We start from the raw sequence: 22943 nt of genomic DNA on the forward strand, positions 1-22943 counted from the left end.
ATTGAGTTTAGAATATGTTTTTAATTGAAGGAGGAGAAAGTACTGCCCTCTGACATAGGCTTAGTCTTCTGGGTTTGTTTTGGGGTAGAAAAGGGAGGTTGGGACTGGGGAGGTTAGGTTTGTAGGGGCATGGGTTTATTTTGCCAAATTATCTAAATTGCATGCACAGAGAAGATGAGTGGATAGATGCCAAGACAGTTTTAAAGGCAACTGATACTGCTGGAAAGGTTCTTATTGGCTTAAAGGAAGTCTGGATCAGCTCCTGCTAGTCCCTTTTTGTGCCCTTTCTCCAACCAAAGCCAATTAAAGGGATCAATGTATTGTAAGGACGACAAAATGGCAACTGAAAACTGGGATCACTGAGATGTTTTCACAGCTGGCGGAAACTGTGCTCAGCGATGCATTTAGTGCAGTGGACTTCCACTGCTCTCTCTTATACCCCAGAAGCCACTACTCTCTTGTTCTGTGTACTATAGATGGCTGAAATAGGTTTTTAACACATGGAAGGATTTCTATATAGTGGTAGTCTCATAATCATAGAATCATAGAATAGTTAGGTCTGGAAAGGACCTTAAGATCAGCTGCTCTCACAGGACACTTGCACATGTTCGTGCTAGCATAGTAAAAATTCCATTGCTAGCTCTGTTGGTTTTATATTTTCCTGTTCTATATTGAAACTTCTGTGATGCATTTTAATGTATTTCATCTGCAGGGGAAACTGAAGCAGTGTGTAGATATATTTTGATCTCAAGATAAATAAATCTAAACAAAAATTATTTTTCTTTTAAATAATATTACATGCTATCTATAAATTAATCAATGTCTCTGCATCTGAAAGTGTAACCTGAAAATCTTGTATCCATTTGTGTATGGCTATATAACTGTGAGTCAGGCACAAATCCTCATCCTGCAAAAATGTGTACTAGCAAATTTGCTTCTGTGATTCATTGCCATTGACTTCAGTTGGCAGTATTCCTGCAAGTAGCATGGGTGGCATAATGTCTGCATGTGTCTGTAAGCAGGTTCTTTTTATCCAGAAAACAGATTGCAACTGTTTAATAATAGACATCTGGAAAGCAAACCATCTGCACTGAGGTCATGATGGCCTGATCTTTTCAGGCTAGCTACTTCTATGCCAGGTTCTTCTGGCAGCTAAGGAGCATGCACTAGAGAGAGGCTTTCCATTCATTTCACATTGTCACAGGTATGGAATGTTCCAGATATGCCCTGGACCCTACAGTGGCTTACAAAACTATAGCAGAAATGCTGTATTAGGAACTTAGTTTTCCTAAAGGCAGGTCTGCTTATTTTTTTTCCAGAGTAGCATGATTCAAAACGAGCGCAAGGCAGTGCTGGTACAGGCAGAGTGATAACATATTCAAGCATATGCGGGAAATACTTAAGGGAAAGACGTTTGTTTGTTTGTTTGTTTGTTTTTTGTCCAAATCTAGAATTCTTCAATCTTTACTATTAGTTACTATGTTCTTGTTTTAATAGTTTGGTGTGCTAACATGCACAATGACTCTGCATTTCTGAGTAGAAAGGAAGGAAGACTCTATTGTCTGGTTAAATGTTTGGCGAACAATATGTTAAAAAAGTTTGTGAAGCAAAAAAAGCATTCCTGAAGTGGGAAAACTACTTAAACTATATCAGGCATAATTAAAATATAATGAAATAATAAAATAAGATATTTCTGCTGGTTTGGAAGCAGCAGAAGGAGATGGCTGAAAATTACAGGCTAACTGGCTCACTACAGGGTGCTGAGGTAAGGCAGTAAAGATTAGTGATGACTGAAGATTTGTCTTCATCTTTTGTTTCTTTCTTCCCTGCTCTGTCTCACCACTGCTTAAAAAGATGAAATGCATCTGACTTGTTGATTAAAATACAACAAACCTTATATATGTATTGGTCACTCACTACAATTTCTTAATTTCCCTATTTTAAAATTGTTTCTTGTAAACAGAGAGCTAGTTTCTTTAGAGATCCACAGATAAAGGATTGTTAATTTACTGTTTTCCTTTTCTTTCTCATTATTGAATGATTAAGGTTTCAGGAAACACTTTATTTTTTAAAATTACATGTGATGGTGCTTTGCCATTGCCACTAAATAGTTAGATATTAGAATTAAGATGTTAATTTAGTCCTCAGTGCAAAATGAAAGGAGCTTGTATCTCAGAGTGATACAGATTAATAGCTGCTGCCATTTTTGCTATGCTGCACCCACCAATTCTTTAAAAAATACTGTGACTGAAAATATTATGCTTTCTATCATTTTGTTGTTTAATTATAATTTAAATGCAAATGGTCAAAAGTCATGTACCATCACAACTTTGCCTTGATAGTTTTATGGTAGCTTATTCTTTATAAGTCTTATTTATGTTGAACTATAGTTGAAATGCAATGATGTTCTCAGAAATGTGTGGACATACATAAGCAAAAATAAGGTAAAAGTAAATATATATTGCAATTAGAAAAGTAAAGGAGTTGTGAGAATACAAGTAAAATGAGAATACAAGTATGACCTTCTCTTTCTGCAAATCCAGTAACTTTATACGAGGTCCTTCCCCTCCAAGATTTTGTATAAAGAAGGAAATGCACTGTCTCATTAAATGTCAAGCTGAGTAGACACCAGCAGTGTGAAATCAATTTTTTAGGCTAGCAGTATGAGGTATTATGAAATGCTATTCTTGATTTTCTTCCTTTAAGTTCTGTAAAGGTACAAGGAAGTAACTTTGTCATTGTACTCTTTGTATCCTCTCTTACTTAAAAGACCAGTGCTTTATTGCTGCAGTGTCTAAACTGCAGTGATTTACCGCAGTAGTCTGAGATTAGTACTTGCTGATTTGAAGTTAATGAAACTGTGCCTGTTTATAGTAGAAACAAAACTCTTTGATACTTGTAGAGAAACTAGTGTATAGCTCAAGAAATATATTTCTCAAAATACTTCTAATTTAATATCTATCTAAACAAATATTTTTTTTTTTTAATTAAACGAAGTATCTGATTTCTCTAAAGGTTGCTGTAGTACAACTGAAGTAGATCTCCGAGTCTGTGCCTCAAATTACACTTTGATGGTGGTTATTTCAGACTGTTTGCTTTAGCTTTGACTGCCTTACAAACTACACCCAAGACAATCAGGATATCAAGAGGGCACTTGTCCTAAGTTGTCACCATTGTGAATCCATGTTACAGAGGTTCTTCACACCTTCTGAGTGCCAGTTTTAGTCACATATGAGGCTTTAAATGATGCAGTTAATACTCAGAGGAGGTACCTCTAGAGAGATTACAGGCAGAGATGGGTGTTTGGATGAGGTGGCTTGCATATCAGAAAAATATTAGAGCCCATGATTCTAAATACCAGCTTGTCCTCCTCCTGTTTTTTTCACAAACCAATATATGCTTTTGAAACTTGGATATGTCTGTTACACCAGTCATTAGAGGAGGTAACTTGTTCTAGTCTCTTGTTATTGCAACATGACAATCCTCTTGAGGCTGTCCGAATAAAAAGGAATATTCTCTAAATTGGCACTGATGGTTCTTTATCACAGTATTCTTTATATATTGCTTGCAATTGGCGACTCTTCATCTGCTTGTGATTACATGATTTATTTGTTAAGCTGCATGATTGCAGATAAAGGCAGAGCTCTGTTCTGAGGCTGACAGACCAGCACCTTGAGAGGTGCATGGTGAAAACCACCTATGCCTTCAAAGCTCAGGTTAAGTATTAACTCTGTGTTGAGTGTAGATAACTTCCAGACTTGAGTCAGTGCCTTTAGAAGATGTCTTTTGCTGTGTGACTGTACCAGCTTATGTTAACTGTTACTGAGAGATATTTACATTGCACTTAGCTGTGTGGGGTAAAAGTTCTTTGTTGTGTTTGGTGTTTTATAGGCAGTCATGAATCAACTGAAGGAGCAGGCAGTGTGATATAGGTAACTAGTAAGCAAGCATATTTGAAGCCTACTGTTGCTGGGGCTGTATTTCTTTCATTTTGTGTTTTCCTCATTGGCAAAAGACAAGATGATGTTGAAGGATGTGAATTTTTTTTTGGCATTAGCCACCTTCATGCTGTAGGTGCTGATCGGTTTTCAAAATGGGATGCAAGTGGAGGGAACAAAAAAAACCCCCAAAGCTTAAAGGCATATAGCAGTAGATAACTGTGTCAGGTTATCTTTGTTCTAAAGCTGATTAGCAGTAATTAAATTAGTGTAAACATCTTCTTCCTCTTAACCACAAAGGCCAGGAAAATCTTGGAAGAGAAAATACTTTGTTATGGGAAACAGGATGAGAACTGGCAGGGAAACAGGAGCAACTGTTAAATCTCACATTCCCAGAAAGAGTTCATATACTTAGGAAAAGTCATTCTGTGAGGTGAACACCTTTTCTAGTGATCAAATGTTTTAGCTACATAGCAGTTTCAAGAAGTGTGTACCTGGGAAGTATGTAAAACACACTTTGATGGTTTTTAAATAGTTCTCAATAGTATGCCTAACATTTTAATCAGAGAAAGAGCGTGCAGAAGCAAATACTTAGTGCTCAGTTTGGTAGAAGGCATTTATGGATAGGTACAGGTATCTACAAGGTAGATTTCTTTTCCAAGTAAACAGTCACTGCTTAGACATATTTCCAGCAAGAGGATAAGGAGTTTTCATTGAACACTGACCTATGAAACTGAAATATTGCAGAGTTTGTTCCTTTGTTTTCTTTTTATCTAGGTTCAGCCTCTCTCCAGGTTCTAGGGCCCCATCCCTCTCTGCCCCATTTCTAGGCTTTGACTTATTTCTTTTCAGACTCTCAATCGCAGGGTTTTCTGCCAAGGAAAACTTTACCGAGACGTCTTTTAAAGAGGAGCAAAGGAGGAAGACTTTGGTACTTCTAAAAAGATTATTACTAACTCTGGTTTTTTTTTTTTTTTTTTGGTCAATATGCTGAATAAGGAAACAATTTGAAATAAGTTATGAGTTGTTATTTTTCTGTATAGAAATCATTCAGCAAACGTTGATTTTAGAGATATATTAAGATAGTATATTTAATCAGATTGGCCTGCTACACTAATGATCTGGCTTGTTTGTGAAGTAGGTAGGAGATAATGCTATGAAATATGTAGTTCCTCATGAAATTCACATTTATGAATACTTTTTTTTTAATTGTTTGTGATATGGAGTGTTTTTTTCTTTCGTTTTGCAGGAAATGGAACTCATCTGTTACCTAACAGGGCAGCTGTTTGTTCTGAGCTTGAAAAAATCTAGACCTCCATGTAGTAACACACCTTTGCTTAAATTATGCAGAATTCAGGCTTGACCTCCTTATGGAGGTTGCAGGCAGTTCATATGCATAATGCTGACAACAGTTTCATGCTGTTGTCATCAAAACAGTATCTTAGGACTTTCTGTCTGCAATCACAGTAAAGTTAAAGCTCTGAACAAGTGAAGTATTAAGGTAGTATAATGGTTAACTGGGCAAGATTCCAAGGCTTAAATCTCAGAAGACCTTTTCCTTTTTCCTTACTTGCTTTATGTGAAAGAATGAATTTTTTAGACATTTCGAGTGTTGTCATTCTTGATATAGGTATGACTGAGCATGTAAGAGGAATAAAGTGAGAGGGAAAAGCAAAGAGAAGTCAGCTCTCGTAAGGCTGAGTGGGAGTAATGGGCTCTGTCTGGGGGATTCCTTCTTGTTTATTGGAGCACTGTTTAGGATTTGAGAGAGTTCTGTTCATGTTGCCTTTCACACCATGCAAGTTTCGTGTGTCCTTTAGACATGCTGTTCTGAAATGCTGCATTTTCTCCTGAAGCTTAACTTAAAGTTACTGTGCTGTTCTGTAGATGGGGAATTAGCTGGTTTTTTCCAAGGGTTTTATTTCTCCTCTTTACAAGAAGATTATAAACCCTTTTACAAACTGGCTTTTTTAATATACTGAAGTGCATTCTAAGAGTATCCTGAAATGCATCGTAACACAAGAATGAACATTTTTTTCAGTGGTGCGTAGACCTTGGGGATGTGCTCCGCCCAAAATGAATATGGAATTATTTTAAAAGTCAGGCTGAGGAAATGGAGGTTATCCCAGAGAATCTCTGGTATCTGCGAATAGAAAAGCAGTGCCATGAGCAACATCCTTGTCTGCCTCAGTGCACTAGCAACCTACTAGTCCTTTTTAAAGTCTTCTGTAGTTGTTGACTTGCCACACCTGTGCAGTGAGCTGTCATATTCAGTGAACGCAAAAGCAGCAACGGAGTTTGAAGTATATTATTTTCTTTTTCCATTTTATCTGAGGGGAAAAAGAAGTATTTCCTTCACCTTTCAAAAACTTCTGCAGCGTATGGCATTAGATGCCACCTTTACTGCCTTGAGTCCTGATACCAAAATACAATCTGATCCTTTCCTGTCTTTTGTTGTTGTTCTGAAATAACAAAGCAATATGCTGCCTGACTTTCAAGGCGAACAAACATCTGTACAGACCTGGACATGGCAAATACAGTTTCGCTGATGCTGTTGTGCTATATAGTTTCTAGTCTGGCAGGAGAAAAGATCCCAGCATCTGGCTACTTGCCCTCTGTTCCCTCACAGGCCAGAAAATGGATGAGGAACCAGAAAATAGGTGAGGAACGTCCACAGGAGCTCCAATGAATATGTAGGCTCTTCCAACTTAGCAGGCAATTGATTTTACTGTGCTTGGGACTTATCTGTGCTATACTAATAGTAACTGGCAACTGATAAATCGCAGAAGACAGAACAAGTGAGAGACTTTGGAACAAACTGTTCACCGAGTTGATTCCAAATGGCCATTAGCTCAGTCAGTGTAAATGTGGGTTGTAGGACTACTTAAGTGACATCTGGAAGTGAAAATTCCTAAGTACCATATACCACTCTCTTAACATGCACCTAAAACTGAAGTAATATTTTTTTCCCTAATACTGCCATCAGTACTTCAAGATTAATCAATGTTTAAAGTACAGACATGTTTTTGTAACTACTTTGAGATATGTTCACCTTTGAACTTTAGACCAATACCATTGTAGTCCACAACACAATCACTTATTAGCCAGAATTGGACTCTGATTACCTAGTTACACTCATGTTGCTGTATTTGAGAAAAATGTGAACATTTACCCCAGAATTTTACCTGGAAAAATAGTATTTTAAGAGATTTTTTGACAAAATGTTTGCTATATAGTTGCAGAATGACAGCTCCCAGTAACAAAAAGACCCCCAAACAAACAAAAACCCACAGGTAGTTTTTAAGTGTAGGCCCAGTCTTTCAAATGAAAAAATAGTCTTCATAAGTTGTGATGAACTTATGAGTACCTTTCAATGTGCCATGACACCTCCAAGAGGAATGGGCTGCCATAAGTACACAGGAGCTCCACATTAAATTACAGCTCAAGACATGGGCTTGTTAGAGTGGGTCCAGAGGACGGCCACAAAAACGGTCAGGGGATGGGGCACTTCTCCTGTGAAGACAGGCTGAGAGAGTTGCGGCTGCACAGCCTGGAGAAGAGAAGGCTCTGGGGAGACCTTATAGTGGCATTTCGTTACTTAAAGGGGACTTATAAGGAAGACAGAGAGAGGCTTTTTACTATGGCCTGTAGTGATAGGAAGGGAGGTAATGACTTCAAGCTGAAAGAAGGTAGATTTAGATTAGATGTTAGGAAGAAATTCTTTACTGTGAGTGTGGTGAGACACCGGCAGGTTGTGCTGAGAAGCTGTGGCTGCCCCATCCTTGGCAGTGTTCAAGGCCAAGTTGGATGTGGCTTTGAGCAACCTGGTCTAGTGGAAGGTGTCCCTGCCCATGGCACAGGCTTGGAATGAGATGATCTTTAAAGTCCCTTCCAACCCAAACCATTCTGTGATTCTATGAACATCATATAGTGACTTTTCCCTCTGTTCTGTTTGCTTTTCATCACAGCACATGACTTAAGAAAATGTACTGAGTGCCTGTATGGTGTGTGTATTTGTGTGCCTTCTTAGTCTGGTCCTTCGAATGTTGCTAGCAGAATAACATAGTTCAGCAGTCTATAATTAGCTTTCAACTGAGCTTTTAATAATAATCGATTTATTATGTCTCTTGCTTTTCAAGAGGTATATTTTTTCCCTTTCATTCTTACTTTCCTTCAGTTTTTTTCTCTTGCACAATTTTCAGTATATTGCAGTGTATCACTTTTCTGTGTTACTGCCAATTTGTGAACTTTTACTTCTCTTTCTGTTTCTTTTTTGCCTTAAGCCTTTTACTTTTTCAGCTTCTCATAGGTTTTTTATTTTAACATTTATCTCCAGAAGAATAAAATGTGCATGGGAGAAGCATAGTAGACACTTGTTGACAGCAAAGTGAAATAAAATGCATGAAAGAATGTTCTAGGGATATTAAGTCCTAGACTTTGCTTCCTGAGTGATGAAGATATATATATAACACAAACCCCCTATAATTTAAAAGCTTTACCTATTGTAGCTCATGTCCATAGCTGCCATTTTCATGAAGTTCCCTTTCGCACAGACCTCAGTCAGGTTTCTGAAAGTAATGATGTTTATCCTAATTGATGTGCTCACACAATTGCCTCCTGACAGCTGTAAGGCTGATAGTGAGACAGTGAGTACTGCATCACTTAAGCCTCTGATACTGGATCCCCCTCCCAGGGACCACAGTACACAGGCTTGACCTCTGCTGCTCCTAGCTCCGAAGTACATATGTGTTCTTCATTGCCTGAAAAATTGCATTAGTTTTTCTCATGTCATAGGTTTATTGATAATTGTAATATGTGATGTGGTATATAGTATGTGTTTGCTAGAAAAAGTTAGCTCATTTCTCCTCATTTAGTCAAAATAATTGATCCCTGACTCTTCACCTTGCCATTTCATTTGCCAAAGTAGGAAATCTTGAGGTTATCAGAACATCAGCACATAAGATTATGGAAGCAAAAGAAGTAGAAAATATGTTAATTTAAGACCTTTTTAGGACCTAGTTAAAAATCAATTTAGTCAGCTCTCTTTCTTTCTTTTGAGGACAGGACAACTTCAAGAAACTATGGATGATAAGTGGGATGGAGACTGTAGGTCTCTGGAAAATTGTCTTAAGGAACATGTTAGTGTATTTTTGCAAAGTTGTGTGCTTCGAATACATACTTATCAAAGAGATTAACAATAATATCTTTATATTTAGCTTTTTATATGTTTTTGGTTTTAACTGCTAAAAGTTTTCTAAAGTACTTTTTTTCCCTTCAGCTGATGGAGGCTGTGTGTTTAAATGCTTGATTAACAGAGACACTGAATATTGTCGTGTGGGAAAACAGTCTGTGTTAATTACACTGGGATACAACAGTGCCTTCATTCAGTTCAAATCACAATCCGGTAAGTACATTTTGAATTTGTGAGTATCTTCTCCTTCCTACTGTGCTATTGTATTGATGAAGTTCACTTCAAAGTATGTCGTCTTCTATCTCTGTTTCATGTTGGCTATTTAAATATTACATATTGTTATGATAATTCATGCAACTTCATTTGCCTCTCACCCACTCTGTCTGCCTTTTGGGGAGTATGGACCATCCACATCAGGAACATAACACTTTCATAAAACAACTGCAAATGAATTTTCTGAAGAAAGCGAATGCAGATAACAAATTTATATGACTTAACTTTATAAACTCTAATAACTGGGAAATGTAATGCTTTGTGTGGGCAAACTGCCACTTGTTGCTCCCCAGTCAGAAATCGTCTTGCAGATCTATTTGCCTGTATAGTTATCTGAGGTAGTTTAACATACACCTACAGTTATTAGGATATATATTTTGTGTGCAGTGATGCTGTAAAAGAAACTCAGCTCTGTTTTAGAAACATGACTATTGCAGTAGAATTTCAAGATCTGTAGTTTTACTTCCACCTGACTTGTGTTTTTGTAAATCCAACAGCTAAGACTATTTAATATGTGCTATCCTCATGTCCTCGTATTGACTTTTGGGAAAGCACTCTTAGTTTTTATGCAAGGAAATTCAGAAGGCTGCCTATTTATTGTGAGTAGTGTGCAGCACGGCCACAACTCATTTTGAAATGGTGTAACTACGGGTAACATACGACTTCCCCTTTAGCAATAATCAGGACTTCTTATATAGCAGCCTGCAACAGTAGGCTTGATTTCCAGGAGGCCATTATCATTATTTGCATTTTATATTGTGTGGAAACTGAGACAAGGAACAATTAGATTGAATTTTTGGCAGCTTTTTTAAAGATGCTGTTTCAATGGATTGGGATCTGAGAATTTGGATGTAGATGGGTTTGTGTAATGAGTTGCTAGTCCTGTGTCATCTAGACACAAAAATGAAATCTTGAGTCTCACTCAGGTAGAGAATATAGTATTTAACCTGATTTTTTCAGTTGTGAGACAAATCTTGGTAGCCTTTGAAGTCCTACCTGGTTATAGTCTTTCATCTATATCCATCAAGAAAAACTATTCACATTTTCAACCTCTTACCTTACTAAAACAATAAAAATGTAAGATAAGAATGACTGCAAGTGTCTGTTGTTTTGTTTGTTGGTTTTTTTTTTTTTTTTTTAAATTTATGTATCTGGGTATTACAATTCAGTATTGTGCTTCCATTAAGTTATTTCTCTTGAGACTGCAATACAACTGTTTCTTACAGACATCCACATCATAACTGAAGAAATAATTGAGATTAAGTAGTTTAGCAATTTATTAGCTCAGTGCTGAGATAATTAATAACCAATAATTAAGGACTCAGGCAAGTTTTTCACACTCTTTGGTCTGCAATCCCTACCATATCTTGCCTACCAATGAAGGTTCTGATTCCAAAAGACACCAATAATTTGAGATCCCAAGGCAAAAGAAGTTTCTCTTAGTGCTCTTCCTCACATTTACAAACAAGTATTTGGAAAAAAAAATCCAGCATATTTATGCACAGTTTGGAATTTTTCCTGATTGGAGGGCCTTGATGATTAAGTGGTAAATTCAGGCTTCTCTTTAGCTATATTCCTTGGTGATTTGTGTTTAGTTTATTTATATAACTACATGTTTTGAAATAGATAAAAACAATACAGGTAAGTCTCTTAATTTATTACTTCTGATTATTTGTTAAAATGACAAAATCAAGTGTTTCCTATATTTTTTCTATATTTTTATAGAAATATATATAAATATTTTTTATTTCTATATTTTTTCCATCTTTTTTCCATATTTTTTCTATGTTTTTTCCATCTTTAAAACTCAGGGGAAAATAAATTGAATGACCTGTTAGTCTGTGAAACAACTCATTGATAGAATGACAGAAATATAATGATTGGTCAAAGTTTCTTCAGATTACGTGACAAATGGAATGTGTTGGGTGCTGCATTAAGCTGAAAATTACTTAATAGCACCTAGTCTTGAGAAAGTTACATGTTTTTACAAAGAAGTCAAGACTATAGAGCATAAGTTAACCTTTTTGTTGTTTGCTGTGTACCAGTATAGGTTTTACTCTCAAACGACATTTGCAAATGTTTGCGTGTATAATAAAAAGTAACTCTGTGACCAAAAAATGGACTGAAAATTAATTTTTCATTTGTTAAAAATGTTATGGAAATATACTGTAAAAGTCTTTTTAAGTCCTCTGTCTTTTATAAAGGTAGAGGAAGATGAGGAGTGAGGAATGAGAGGGAAATTCATGCCCTGCTTATGCCCACACAGAGAATTGTTGTTCTGGTTCCAGCATTTTGACAGTCATAAATCATAGATTGTATATTTCATTTCCTGCTGAACATATGTTAAACATCTGAGTAGGATCAAGCAGGCAATAAAAATGAAAGTTAGTAGCCTACAGACTTCTTTCAAAAACAAAGATCATTTATCTGTAACAGACCAACCAACCAGTCTGTAACTCATCTGTGGCAGACTTGGTAGTAGCTCTCTACTCTTCAGTGGAAATGGCCTGCTTAATTTAGCACGGATTTAGTTCATGAGCATAGGATGAATTGTTGTTTTGGCGTCGTGGTAGAATGGATGTTCCTTTCTTCTCTTTCAAACCTCAACCCTGGTCTCCAGCCACTTTCACAGTGCATCTAGGCACCGGACATGCCAATAGTTGATGTCTGTAGATGTTGTTTTAGTAGCACAACTCATCTTGAAAGTTGTCTGCCAGCTCTAATAGCTGTGCCACTTGCACAGAAGCATAATGCATGTGGGGAAAAAAGGTGTTATTTACAGTTTTCAGCATATAATACTTGTGGATCTCCACATACAGAACTGAACTAGAAACATATGAGTATGTGTGTCTGTAGATATATATATGTGAAATATATTAAAAGCATATGTTGTATTTTATATGTGTAAACATACATGCTGTTACTGCCATATAATTTAAGCAAACGAACATGGTATATCATATGGTGATTTTTTTTCCTCAAAAATTAGCATTTCATGTAATGGCATATGGATCTAATGAGCTATGATTTCATTAGCAAGTCACACAGAACAGAAGGAAAAAGTTTGTAGAACAGAACAATCAGTGCTGGGGCCTTGGTATGCAAACTATACTGATTTGGGAATGAGGCAAGAATGGCGGGTGTGTTTACTTTGAACTATTTTTGTTAAACTTAATCCAGAAGGATTCCAGTTAGTGTGTACTGAGACCACTCAGTCGTGCAAATCAAAGCACTGTAAATGGGGACAACTGATAGATATGCCTCAAGACCCACAGGTTGCAAGGAACCTGTTCAGCAGTGTAAGAATTTATGTCAAATAAATTTTATAAAGTAAAGGACCAAATGACTCTGTGGTTGCTTGCTGGTTTATGCTCAAAGTAGATATTCTGTTTTTCAGAAAAAAACCCCAAACAAACAAAAAAATAGTTTGGTTACCTGAAACTTGTTTTATTTGAGTTAATTTAAAAAACAGTTAAATTCACAAATGTCTTTAATCTTGCAGCTTGAAACTTGCAGAGTTTTATTGATTAAACAATGAGGTGCAACTTGTTGAGAGGAGAACTTACTCAATGCATGGATATCAATGACTTCACAATGATTGTGAAGTCCAGCATTTGCTAGTCTTAAAAAAGTGGTAGGAGGTTCAACTATTTAGAATGACTTAAAAAAATTAAAAGGTTTTGACTTCTAGGCCATGCTATGTGCACAGTTGTAATACCTAACTTCTCACCTCTGGGAGAAGAACTTTGGTTTGGTGTAATACTTCAGTTTCTAAATTACTCCACTGTCACAAAGTGGCTCTAGGCCTTGTAGGTGCTTTCCCTGAGTTAATTTGTTTATGTGGCTGTTCCAAACACTGTGTAGGCTTTGGGACTATGCAGCAATCAGTTTGATTTGTTCAAATTTCAATTCAACAGAATTAAGTGTCTCATAATAATTTTCAAGGTCATATTTGGAGCTGGGGACTGTAGTGTGCAAAAACAAATACCCATTATGTGATTTTGGAGACTGCTGGTCTAGTTGCAAATCTTAACAGAGAAGGCTGCCTGGACATGCCGCCTTCAGTATCTGTTAGTCTCACTGTTTAAACCTCTGGGTTTGCCATTGTCTCACTCCATGGTTTTCAATGCCATTGCTTTTCTTGATCCAGTTAGAGTCAGCCATTCACAAGTTTTGTGGTGTTTTGGGGACTCACTGAGTGAGTTCAAGGTGGTAGGATCTACAGGGAATGACCTAATTGCTTATGGCACTATTTTCAGTACCTTTTGTTTCTCTGGGCTTTCCTTGAACAATTCTTTTGGAATTATTTTAGCATTAACATTATAAAGTGTTGATTGATTCAGATTCCTGGGAGGACAAAGTAAAGGGACAAAAAAAAGGGACAAAAAACCCAACAATTGCTTCTCGCCTGTTTTTGAGTAACTCACAACATTCTAATATTTTCCTTGGAATTATTCTGGGCTGTTTTCTTGCTAGTTAATATTAGTGTTTGGCTTTCCAGAAAGGATCTGATTTTTTTTTTTTTTTTCTTTGATAGGCATGTAATTTACCATAATTCTCCCACAATTTTTAAAAAATACTGTACGGAAGACTTTAAATTTCTAGATTTTTTTAATCCTATCTGCTATATCTGAGTACCGCTAGATCAGCCTGCCTGTAAATTACAAAATTGCAGTGCCAATTCTGTGTTGAAGGTGGCAACATGATTGTATTGGTAACTTGTCCAATCATTCAGTGTTTAAAAATCCATTTAGTTCTATTGTTCTGGTAAGAGTGGAATAGATTGGAAGCGAGTGGGTGGATAATTGTTTAAAACAGACAGTAGTTCATTCCAATGAGACAGGGTATGTCTTAGAAAATGTTGGCTGTATTTTGAAAATTAATAGCCACTAATTCGGTGCTACCAGATAGTGCTTTCATGTGAGGCATGTCTGCGGCCACCGGTTCAGAAGAGACACCCTGTACGCACTGCTAGACTTTTTATGTATCAAGACTTTCAGCATCCTGGCTATTTAAAACTAGAAGACATAAGTGAACCAGCTGCACCAACCATATCCATCTCAATATTTACATTTCATCCAATTATACTGTACTAAGCCGAATCATCTTCCTTCATTAAAGTGTAATTTGTCTCTGAGCAAGCTTGTTTACATAAAAATCATCCATTATTTCAAAGAAGAATGAAAGAAAGGATCTAATGTTTCTTAGTTTAATAGTTCCCAAAGTATAGTATAACTTCAAAAGTTTTTGCAATATCACAATAATTTGTACAACATTTATGTAAATTTGACTACACCTTAAAACCCCATTTTTCTCTCTGTTGTCTAATACAACTGAAATGGCTGTTCTAAAGGAAGTTAAACATTTACATTTAGATACTTTATAATACCATTTTACAAACCGCAACTATTCTTTTGGTAATGTTTTTAGTGTGAGATTGGCACTGTGGGGGAAGCTTTCACATCTGCTAGTTCACATTGCTTTGGAGTGTGGTTGCAACTTGAAATTAAAGATACTTCAATATTCTTCTTGATGATAACCATTTTATCAATTTGGTTTAATTTTTGTTTTATATCAGTGTGAATCACTTACTAATAGGTGGAATGTTCTATTCAAAGAAAAACAATTTTAGTTAGGATATTTAGCTGGCAGGTGATACAATATTTTGCTTTCTGCTTACTAAAGAAAGCATATATTACTGGCACTAAAAGTAGAAAAGGTTTTTGCTTTGGAAAAAATATGACTTAAGAAACTTAATAATGTGATTTGGAACATGCGGCATCCAGTTCCTGATGCGGAATGACACAAGGCCACTAGTCATGTTTCCCATAAAAATGACCTACTGACTGAGTCCCCTGACTGCTGATGAAGTGCTTAATGACTGGATTTCTAAGCATCTAGTTCTCCCATGCTGGCATTTAAAATGATTCAACCACTAGTGTCTCTGGGACAAAACCATTCCCATTGCACAAATCCAGACTCATAAAAAGTTTGAAAGAAGGCTGCAGAAATTCACTTAAGTGAGTGACCTGGTCTGCAAATTGTGATTTAATATTCAGTAATATAGTCAACAAAATGATCTAGTGCTGATGGAAATATTAGTAAATTAGTTGTTAAAATTAACAGAATCCCGTTAGTCTAATCTGCTGTATTTGTGGCAATGAAAAGCTCTATGATTGCTTGAAAGATACAACAGAAATAGAAAAATATTTTGAATAAATATTGTCAAACTCATATAAACCTAGGGATTTCTGGGAGCTTTTTCTTTTGAGTCTAAGTGGTGAATGCTGTTGGGATTCTATTAGGACACTTGTAATAAGTGTCACTGTGAATTTCTGAAGTGTACTACAACTGAAAAGAAGCAAAAAGATTTTCTTCCTCATTTGGAAATAATGCTCCAGCCTCAGATATCTGGGATAGTAATCTGGTCTTGGTAAATATATCATATTTTTACTGCATGTTTCGCTTTTTTGCGAAGCAGACATTTTATTATTTGGGTATTTTGCAACTCCGTTATTCCAAATGGAAGACTATATCCCACTTATTAACAGGAGACAGCCTGACCTATCCAATCATTTGATATGGTCTTCTGATAAGTTATAGACTTCCATTATTTTTTTCAAACATAATCAAAGTTATGACTATATACCTCTCAGGCCAAATTTATTGCTTTATGTAGGTACTGGATTTTAGTAGTAGCCTGCAGCAGATAATGCAAAATAATGTGCGAGTACTGCTTCTCTATGGCTGTTATGCTAATATCCTTAGATCAGAAAATCTAACAGTTGTTGGTAAAATATATTTATTTAATGATTTATTCCAAGCAGCATCATTTTGGGTTGCTGCTCTGTGAAGTTTGTGGGGTTTTATTCCCCACTGAGTTTATTTTCCCTTTCATTAATTCATTATTTCACTTTACTTCACTCATTAATTCATTAATCTTTCCCTTATTCTGGTATGTTGGTTTGATTTGGGGTTTTTTTTTCCCTTTCTCACCCTACAACAATCAAGGTTTATTACTGGAGCCTTTTTTTTCTGGTTCCTTCTCCATCCTCTTCCCGTTTGGAGTAGTGAGAGACACCATCTGTACTGAGCAGATGGATGAGGTGCACTATGTTAATAGCTTGCGGTTGTGTGTCTGTATCTTCTGCTGTGAGGATAAGCATTTTGTAAAGAGAACTCATTACAGCAGTTCTGCTTATGCAGACTGCAACCACTTGACAATTTACCAGGAACTGAGAATGAATGTGCATGCAGGAAGTGCCACAGGCACCTGGGGCTTCTGCTCCCCTTTTTGGGAAGGAACTAGTTTGAGACAGACACAAGAAGCAGGGCTTTTTGGAAGGTTGTGCTTGTTATCTTTGATCACAGGAATCAGTTTTAGCTGGCCTTAATTCAGTTTTTACACAGTTCAGTTTTTAGGCTATCAGTGCAGTAATACCTGCAGAATATCTCTGTAAAGTTATCAGACTGTATAATTGATTAACATGGGTTTAATATCCAACAGCAAATATAAGTTAGCTGAGGTGCATAGCTAGTCAAAACTTTACAGCCAAATGCCTCAGTTTTTCAGCTAGTAACAGCTTTCTGCCCAGGTAAAAGTTTTCAAACTAATTTCTGTTTTCAGATTTTCATTGAAAAAAAAGGGGGTGGGAACGAATGAGAAATAAATAAAAATCCTAACAAGCTTGGCTTTCAAATAAAATGTCTGACAATTATATTTTTTTATGTTCTTTGAGATTATTTGCAGGGGAATTTTATTTTATTTCCTTAAAAAGATCCTTGTGAAAATGCTTCAGCCCAGAAGAGTGGGAGTTTTCCTTGCCTTCTCAATGGCTAGAAAAAAGGGAGAAACTGACACTTTTTGTCTGAAAGCAAATAATTTGTTCTGCAACATGAGTTTTGCTCCAAAGAAGCGTTTCTCACATGCTAGTTCATATTAGAGTATGAACTATGGGGATTTTTGCTGTTTCCTGCTAACTGCCTGCATTAGTGTTTTTATGATATGTACAACAAATGTGAGGAAGCATACCCCTTACTGCAAGGAGATTTAGTTGTTGTGAAGTAAGAGCTTGCACATAGGCAGTTACTGAAGAATGCCTAATGAATTTAAATAATTTTCCAAGTTTCTTTTTGACTTTTAAAACAGAAACAGTTTGACTTGCTGGATTTAAATTTTTTTCTGTGTTATGGACCATAGAACACAAGCTTCAATTCACATCTAAGAGTTTAATGGAGACTCCTGATCGGGTTAAAAATGGTGGTGTTTTAAAAACTGCTTATTTCAGCAGGTAAAAAGCACAGATTTAACTGCTCTGTTGTACTTAGTGCGGTGACTGCAGGTCTTCTAGAGGCACCCAGCACTTGGACAAGTTCTGCAGACTATTCCACTGTGCTGGAAATAAACCAGTGTCTGGATTAGCTAACACAAACTAGATCAGGCTGCACACTTGCAGGGGTATTCATTCCAGTATTTTCCATTATTTTCAGAACAACATCCAGATGAGGTTCCTTGAAAAAGAAACATCTGTGGTTTTGGGGAGAGTTTTGAGTTGGGTGGGGGTTTCTGATACTGAAAAAGTATACATGAAAAGGCAGTACATGTCTGCTTACCTCTATCCTCAAGAATATCAGGTCATTCTTTTTGGAGTAGTTATTGGAGTTCTTATAGTGCATGGGAAAGAGTAAATGCACTGTAAGACTTACATTTTGAAGCTTCAATTCATTAATTTGCCACTCAGAACAAGGATATAACACTTGAAAAGTTTTCAGTTTGTTTTCAACCTGCTAGTGGAAAACTTTAGATTGATTTAAGTGGTTAGGGTGGTGGGGGCACAAGGATTTGCTTTTCAGTCAGTGAAAATTGTAAGTTATTTCTCTGAAGACAGCCAAAACTGTTCAAGAAGAGTCACGGCCATCTTCCCAAGAGAAAGAGTTTTGAGGGTTAAAGGAGGTGGCTGTCAGCATAAAGAAGCCATTCATAGAATATACAATAGAATCATAGAACCATAGAATAGTTAGGGTTGGAAAGGACCTTAAGATCATCTAGTTCCAACCTCCCTGCCATGGGCAGGGACACCTCGCACTAAACCTTGTCACCCAAGACTCCGTCCAACCTGGCCTTGAACACTGCCAGGGATGGAAGATTCGCAACTTGGGCAACCCGTTCCAGTGCCTCACCACCCTCACAGTAAAGAACTTCTTCCTTATATCTAATCTAAACTTCCCCTGTTTGACTTTGAAGCCATTACTCCTTGTCCTGTCACTACAGCCTCTAATGAAGAGTCCCTCTCCAGCATCGTTGTAGGCCCCCTTCAGATACTGGAAGGCTGCTATGAGGTCTCCACGCAGCCTTCTCTTCTCCAGGCTGAACACCCCCAACTTTCTCAGCCTGTCTTCATATGGGAGGTGCTCCAGTCCCCTGGTCATCCTTGTGGCCTCCTCTGGACTTGCTCCAACAGCTCCATGTCCTTCTTATGTTGAGGACACCAGACCTGTACACAATACTCCAAGTGAGGTCTCACGAGAGCAGAGCAGAGGGGCAGGATCACCTCCTTTGGCCTGCTGGTCACGCTTCTTTTGATGCAGCCCAGCATACGGTTGGCTTTCTGGGCTGTGAGTGCACACTGAAGCTGGCTCATGTTGAGTTTTTCATCAACCAACACCCCCAAGTCCTTCTCCACAGGGCTGCTCTGAATCTCAGTTCGTCAAGAAGCACTTATGCCTTCCCTCCCCCCCATGCACATTAATTTTGATTTTACAGGACAGATTAATTTTTGCTGAAGTATAACCCCTGATAACCCAGAAGATTTTGTAAGCAAGCAGAACCTTTTTTTTTACAAATGAAACAACAGGCAAAACACATGGTAATAGAAGAAATCTCTCAGGACTGGTTAGAAGAATCTTGAAGGGGTGGCATTTGAAACACAACACTCAGATTACCAGGCAACAACCTTCATTATGCTTGAGTTTACTTTTGAAAAGCTGATAGAAGATTTGAGGAGCCTGAGATGAGAAAATGAGCCAGCATCAAAGCAAAAGATATATAGATTGCTAGAACCTTGATGTAGAATATAGGGCTGAGGATTAAAAAAAATACTGTTTCTCTGTTCTTGAAAAATGTTTTACTGACTTACAGTTCTGTATGGTTGAGTCGTGGTTGCAAAATAAAGAGTTCAAAAGTATGTGACCCAGCAGTATTCTAGCCTATCAGTGAGCTAAACTGGTTTTGGTGTAGATCCTTTTCTGGTCACCTTACTTTAAATAAAGAAGAAAATCCAGTTTTCATAAAAGCTAAGATCAGTTCTGCATATATTTCTACATAGGACAGATTAAGTTCCCAAATTGTTAAGAAGATCAAAATTAATTAATTAATTTCATTTTAAGGACTTTGATCAATATGTAGATAAAGCCATATTTCATATCAGAAGCAGGATGAGGTATTGGCTAGTAAGAAGTTCCTCTACAGAAAATATAGGAAGAAAACAGCTTAGTGTATTTGCTTGCAGAAGCAAATGGAGAGAAGACAGGCTATTGTAAATTGTTGTTGGATATAGAAAACAGACTTGCTGGATATGGAAAACAGACTTGAGATAAATTCTTTTCTGCATTCTGGGACACTATACAAAATGAAGAAACCTGATGTTCCTTGTCCATGCTAAATAAAGCAAGAAAACAAATCTGTTTCTCTTCTCTGTAGTAGGGCATCCTTATTTGGGAGAATTTCTTAAAGCTTCAACGTGTCTTTCTTTTGAACTTATTTCTTGTGTCTGTGTCATGTGCAGAGTATTCACAATAATTCCATTCTTCTATATTAGATGCTGAAGATTTATTATTTGGCAATTTGCCCTGTCACATAAATGAACGTGCGTCTGAACTCTCAGACAATATTTGAAACTAGTAGCAATTGTTATGAATAATACCTAGGCAATTTGCATTCCCTAAGAGATTTCTCTTTTGAATTCTTTGACTGCATTCCACAGAAAAGCAAAATCCCAAATTCACATCTGCAACAGTAATTCCTTCCTTACAACCTGATCCTTGTTTTGTAGCTATTTAACTGTAATTTCCTTCAAATAGTAAGTAGCAATAACTAAAAGATTTTTGGTGAATATTTGATTTGTAAATGCTGAGGATAAACTAACATCCACAGAACAGATGAGAAAAAGAATAGAGGAGCAAATTTGTGCTGTAAGGGAATTTTTCATAGTATATTTATTCAGTCAGTACAGGATCAGACAAGGCTATAAGGATTTCTCAATGGTGGAATCATTAAGTTTTCACGGATGAGTTGTAAACCAGTGTTCTTGATTGCTGTTGCTTTTTTCACTAGAGCATATTTTTCACTTCCCACCTAACAACAGCAACTAATTGTATATTTCTATTTTTATGCTCAAATATTTTTTTCTCACAGTGTTAGCCCCTGATGAATGTGTAAATGTGGAGTTGGGATTTGAAGTTCGTGAAAACATTGTGATGTATTAGATATAGCACTGTTCCTATTTTTATTGCTTAATCTTTACTGCCATCTAATAGAGAAGATATTAATTCCATGTTTTCTTTGAAGTTGATGAATGAAATGAGACACTTTTCTCCTCTGTAGTCTGCCAGAACCTTTTGTGATCTTGCTGGTACTCTGATAGGAAGACTTTTAAGTGCATCTGAGGTCCATAATGAACGACTGTGGAGGAACTCCATCAACCTTTTGTACTTTCTATTTTGATTTTACTCAGTGAGTACTAGTTTTGTAATTTGCCAGCACTCTGGAGAGCTCCAGCAACAAACATCTTCTTTGTATATAAAGAACAAGGAGATAATACTTTTTTTTCTTAGAATCAAAGAGTAATTCAATTGGAAGAGAAATCATATGGTCATCTGGTCAAGGCTCCTTTGCAAAGCAGATTCAGCCCCAGGTTGCTCAGAGCTTTGTACACTTATATTTTGAAAACACTCAAGGATAAAAATTTCTAGAGCGTCACTTCTCTAGGCAACCTTTTCCAGTTTTTCTTACAGCACTGGGTTTTAAATCCATTCTCATTCCTGAACACCAAAGTCTCCAAAGATGTTATTCTGAGCTACCAAAAAGTCTCTGCAGAGGTGTGAAAATAATGTGTGAAGAGTGACTAGAAAAGAAAGGAGTCAAGCATGTCACTGAATCTATAGCATCACGTTTTACTTTCAGATAGAAAAAAAAGGGGAAAAAAAGGGAAAAAAAGGAAAAAAAAGAAAAGAGAGAAACTTAAGACAATGGGTGATTGCCTGGGAAAAAATCTCCACTGTCCAGTGTCAGACTCTTTTCTGGTGTTGTCTCTTTATACAAAGAAAGAACAGAGAGACTGGTCCGTTTTAAGCTGGTCTCTGTATTTTCCCGCAAAAAATTGTCATCGTCTGTAATTTGGGTCACTGTTCATTGTTATGATTCAATCATTTACTGTTTCATTCTGACTGCCATCCCTGTGTGGGAGTGAAAAGGATGTGTTGATGGTATTTGTATATTTTCATGCTAATTCACTATTACTTCTGGAAAAATTTAATTATTTTGAGACTCTCTATCGCCCCAAATTCAGATGTTCAATTCTTGCCATCCGAGCTGACAGGTCAGAAATAACAAAGTGGGACCTTTTCCCACCTGGAAATTACATGGAAATATTCTGCAGAGTGGCAATAGATCAGCTCTTTAGCAGATTTCCTCAGCAGGGAAATACATTTGAAAAAGCTGATGCATTGTGTTTTAGAATTTCTGCCACCCTTACAGGCTTCTTCTACAGTCAGGTTAAACTGACCTGTTTCTTTACAGCAAACTAATGCTGTGATGCTTCTTAGAGCTATTGTTCCAAACTTTCAACAAAATTACCTCATTGCGTACATTAGACTGCTCAGAATTTCAACTGAGAGAAATGGCTTGAACACTGGATGTTTACAAGTGGACTTTATTATGGGGGGTAACCCAGAGGTTCAAGGGCCTGTGCCCTCAATTAATTTGGACTTCTCTGAGGACGTATGGCTATCTCAGATTTTTGGTGTTTAACTCTTACAGTGAGACAATATATGACTGCCCCAAAATGGAGCTTTTTCCACCCAGTTTCCCAGTTCTAGTGATTTCAAGCTGTATAAAGACTTGGAAGCTTGGATAACAATAACAGCAATTTATGTTGCTGCTTTTGCTGAATTCTATGCTGTCTTTATTATATACTTTTTCTAAGAATTTAAAATTTTCTACTGAGGATATTTCTCTCAAGACCCTACTCAAGAATACTTTTTTTCCCCATTAAATATAACTTTGCAGCAATTGTGCTTCTGTTGGATTGTGTAAACATGAGTCCTTGTTTTCATTTCCAAACAGACTAACATTGAGCTTGCCCTGATATCCAAAGCTAAATGGAAAGTCACTTGCTATCTTTTATATCTCTTCCCTTTTGATATGCCAGCTTTCCGCAGTAGAAAACAATCAGTACAACCAAATCTCTGGGTTTAGGATTTTGAAATTTTCTGAAATGATGAAGGAAATTCTCCTTGGTTATTGTATTGGGAAGTTTATTAAT

At 36.8% G+C, this 22943-nt stretch overlaps 1 protein-coding gene across 2 annotated transcripts in view; it reads left to right on the forward strand.

The window, feature by feature from the left end:
* The window catches only part of LOC115619779 (histone-arginine methyltransferase CARM1-like), a 63633-nt gene that overhangs the window by 8141 nt on the left and 32549 nt on the right, over positions 1 to 22943 (forward strand). For both annotated transcript variants that reach the window (XM_030512629.1, XM_030512630.1), the window contains exon 2: positions 9217 to 9342. In XM_030512629.1, the coding sequence (XP_030368489.1) occupies positions 9217 to 9342 (126 nt within the window). The remainder of the gene's footprint in view (positions 1 to 9216; positions 9343 to 22943) is intronic.

Source organism: Strigops habroptila, chromosome Z (genome assembly GCF_004027225.2).
Source record: "Strigops habroptila isolate Jane chromosome Z, bStrHab1.2.pri, whole genome shotgun sequence".
Taxonomy (NCBI): Eukaryota; Metazoa; Chordata; class Aves; order Psittaciformes; family Psittacidae; genus Strigops; species Strigops habroptila.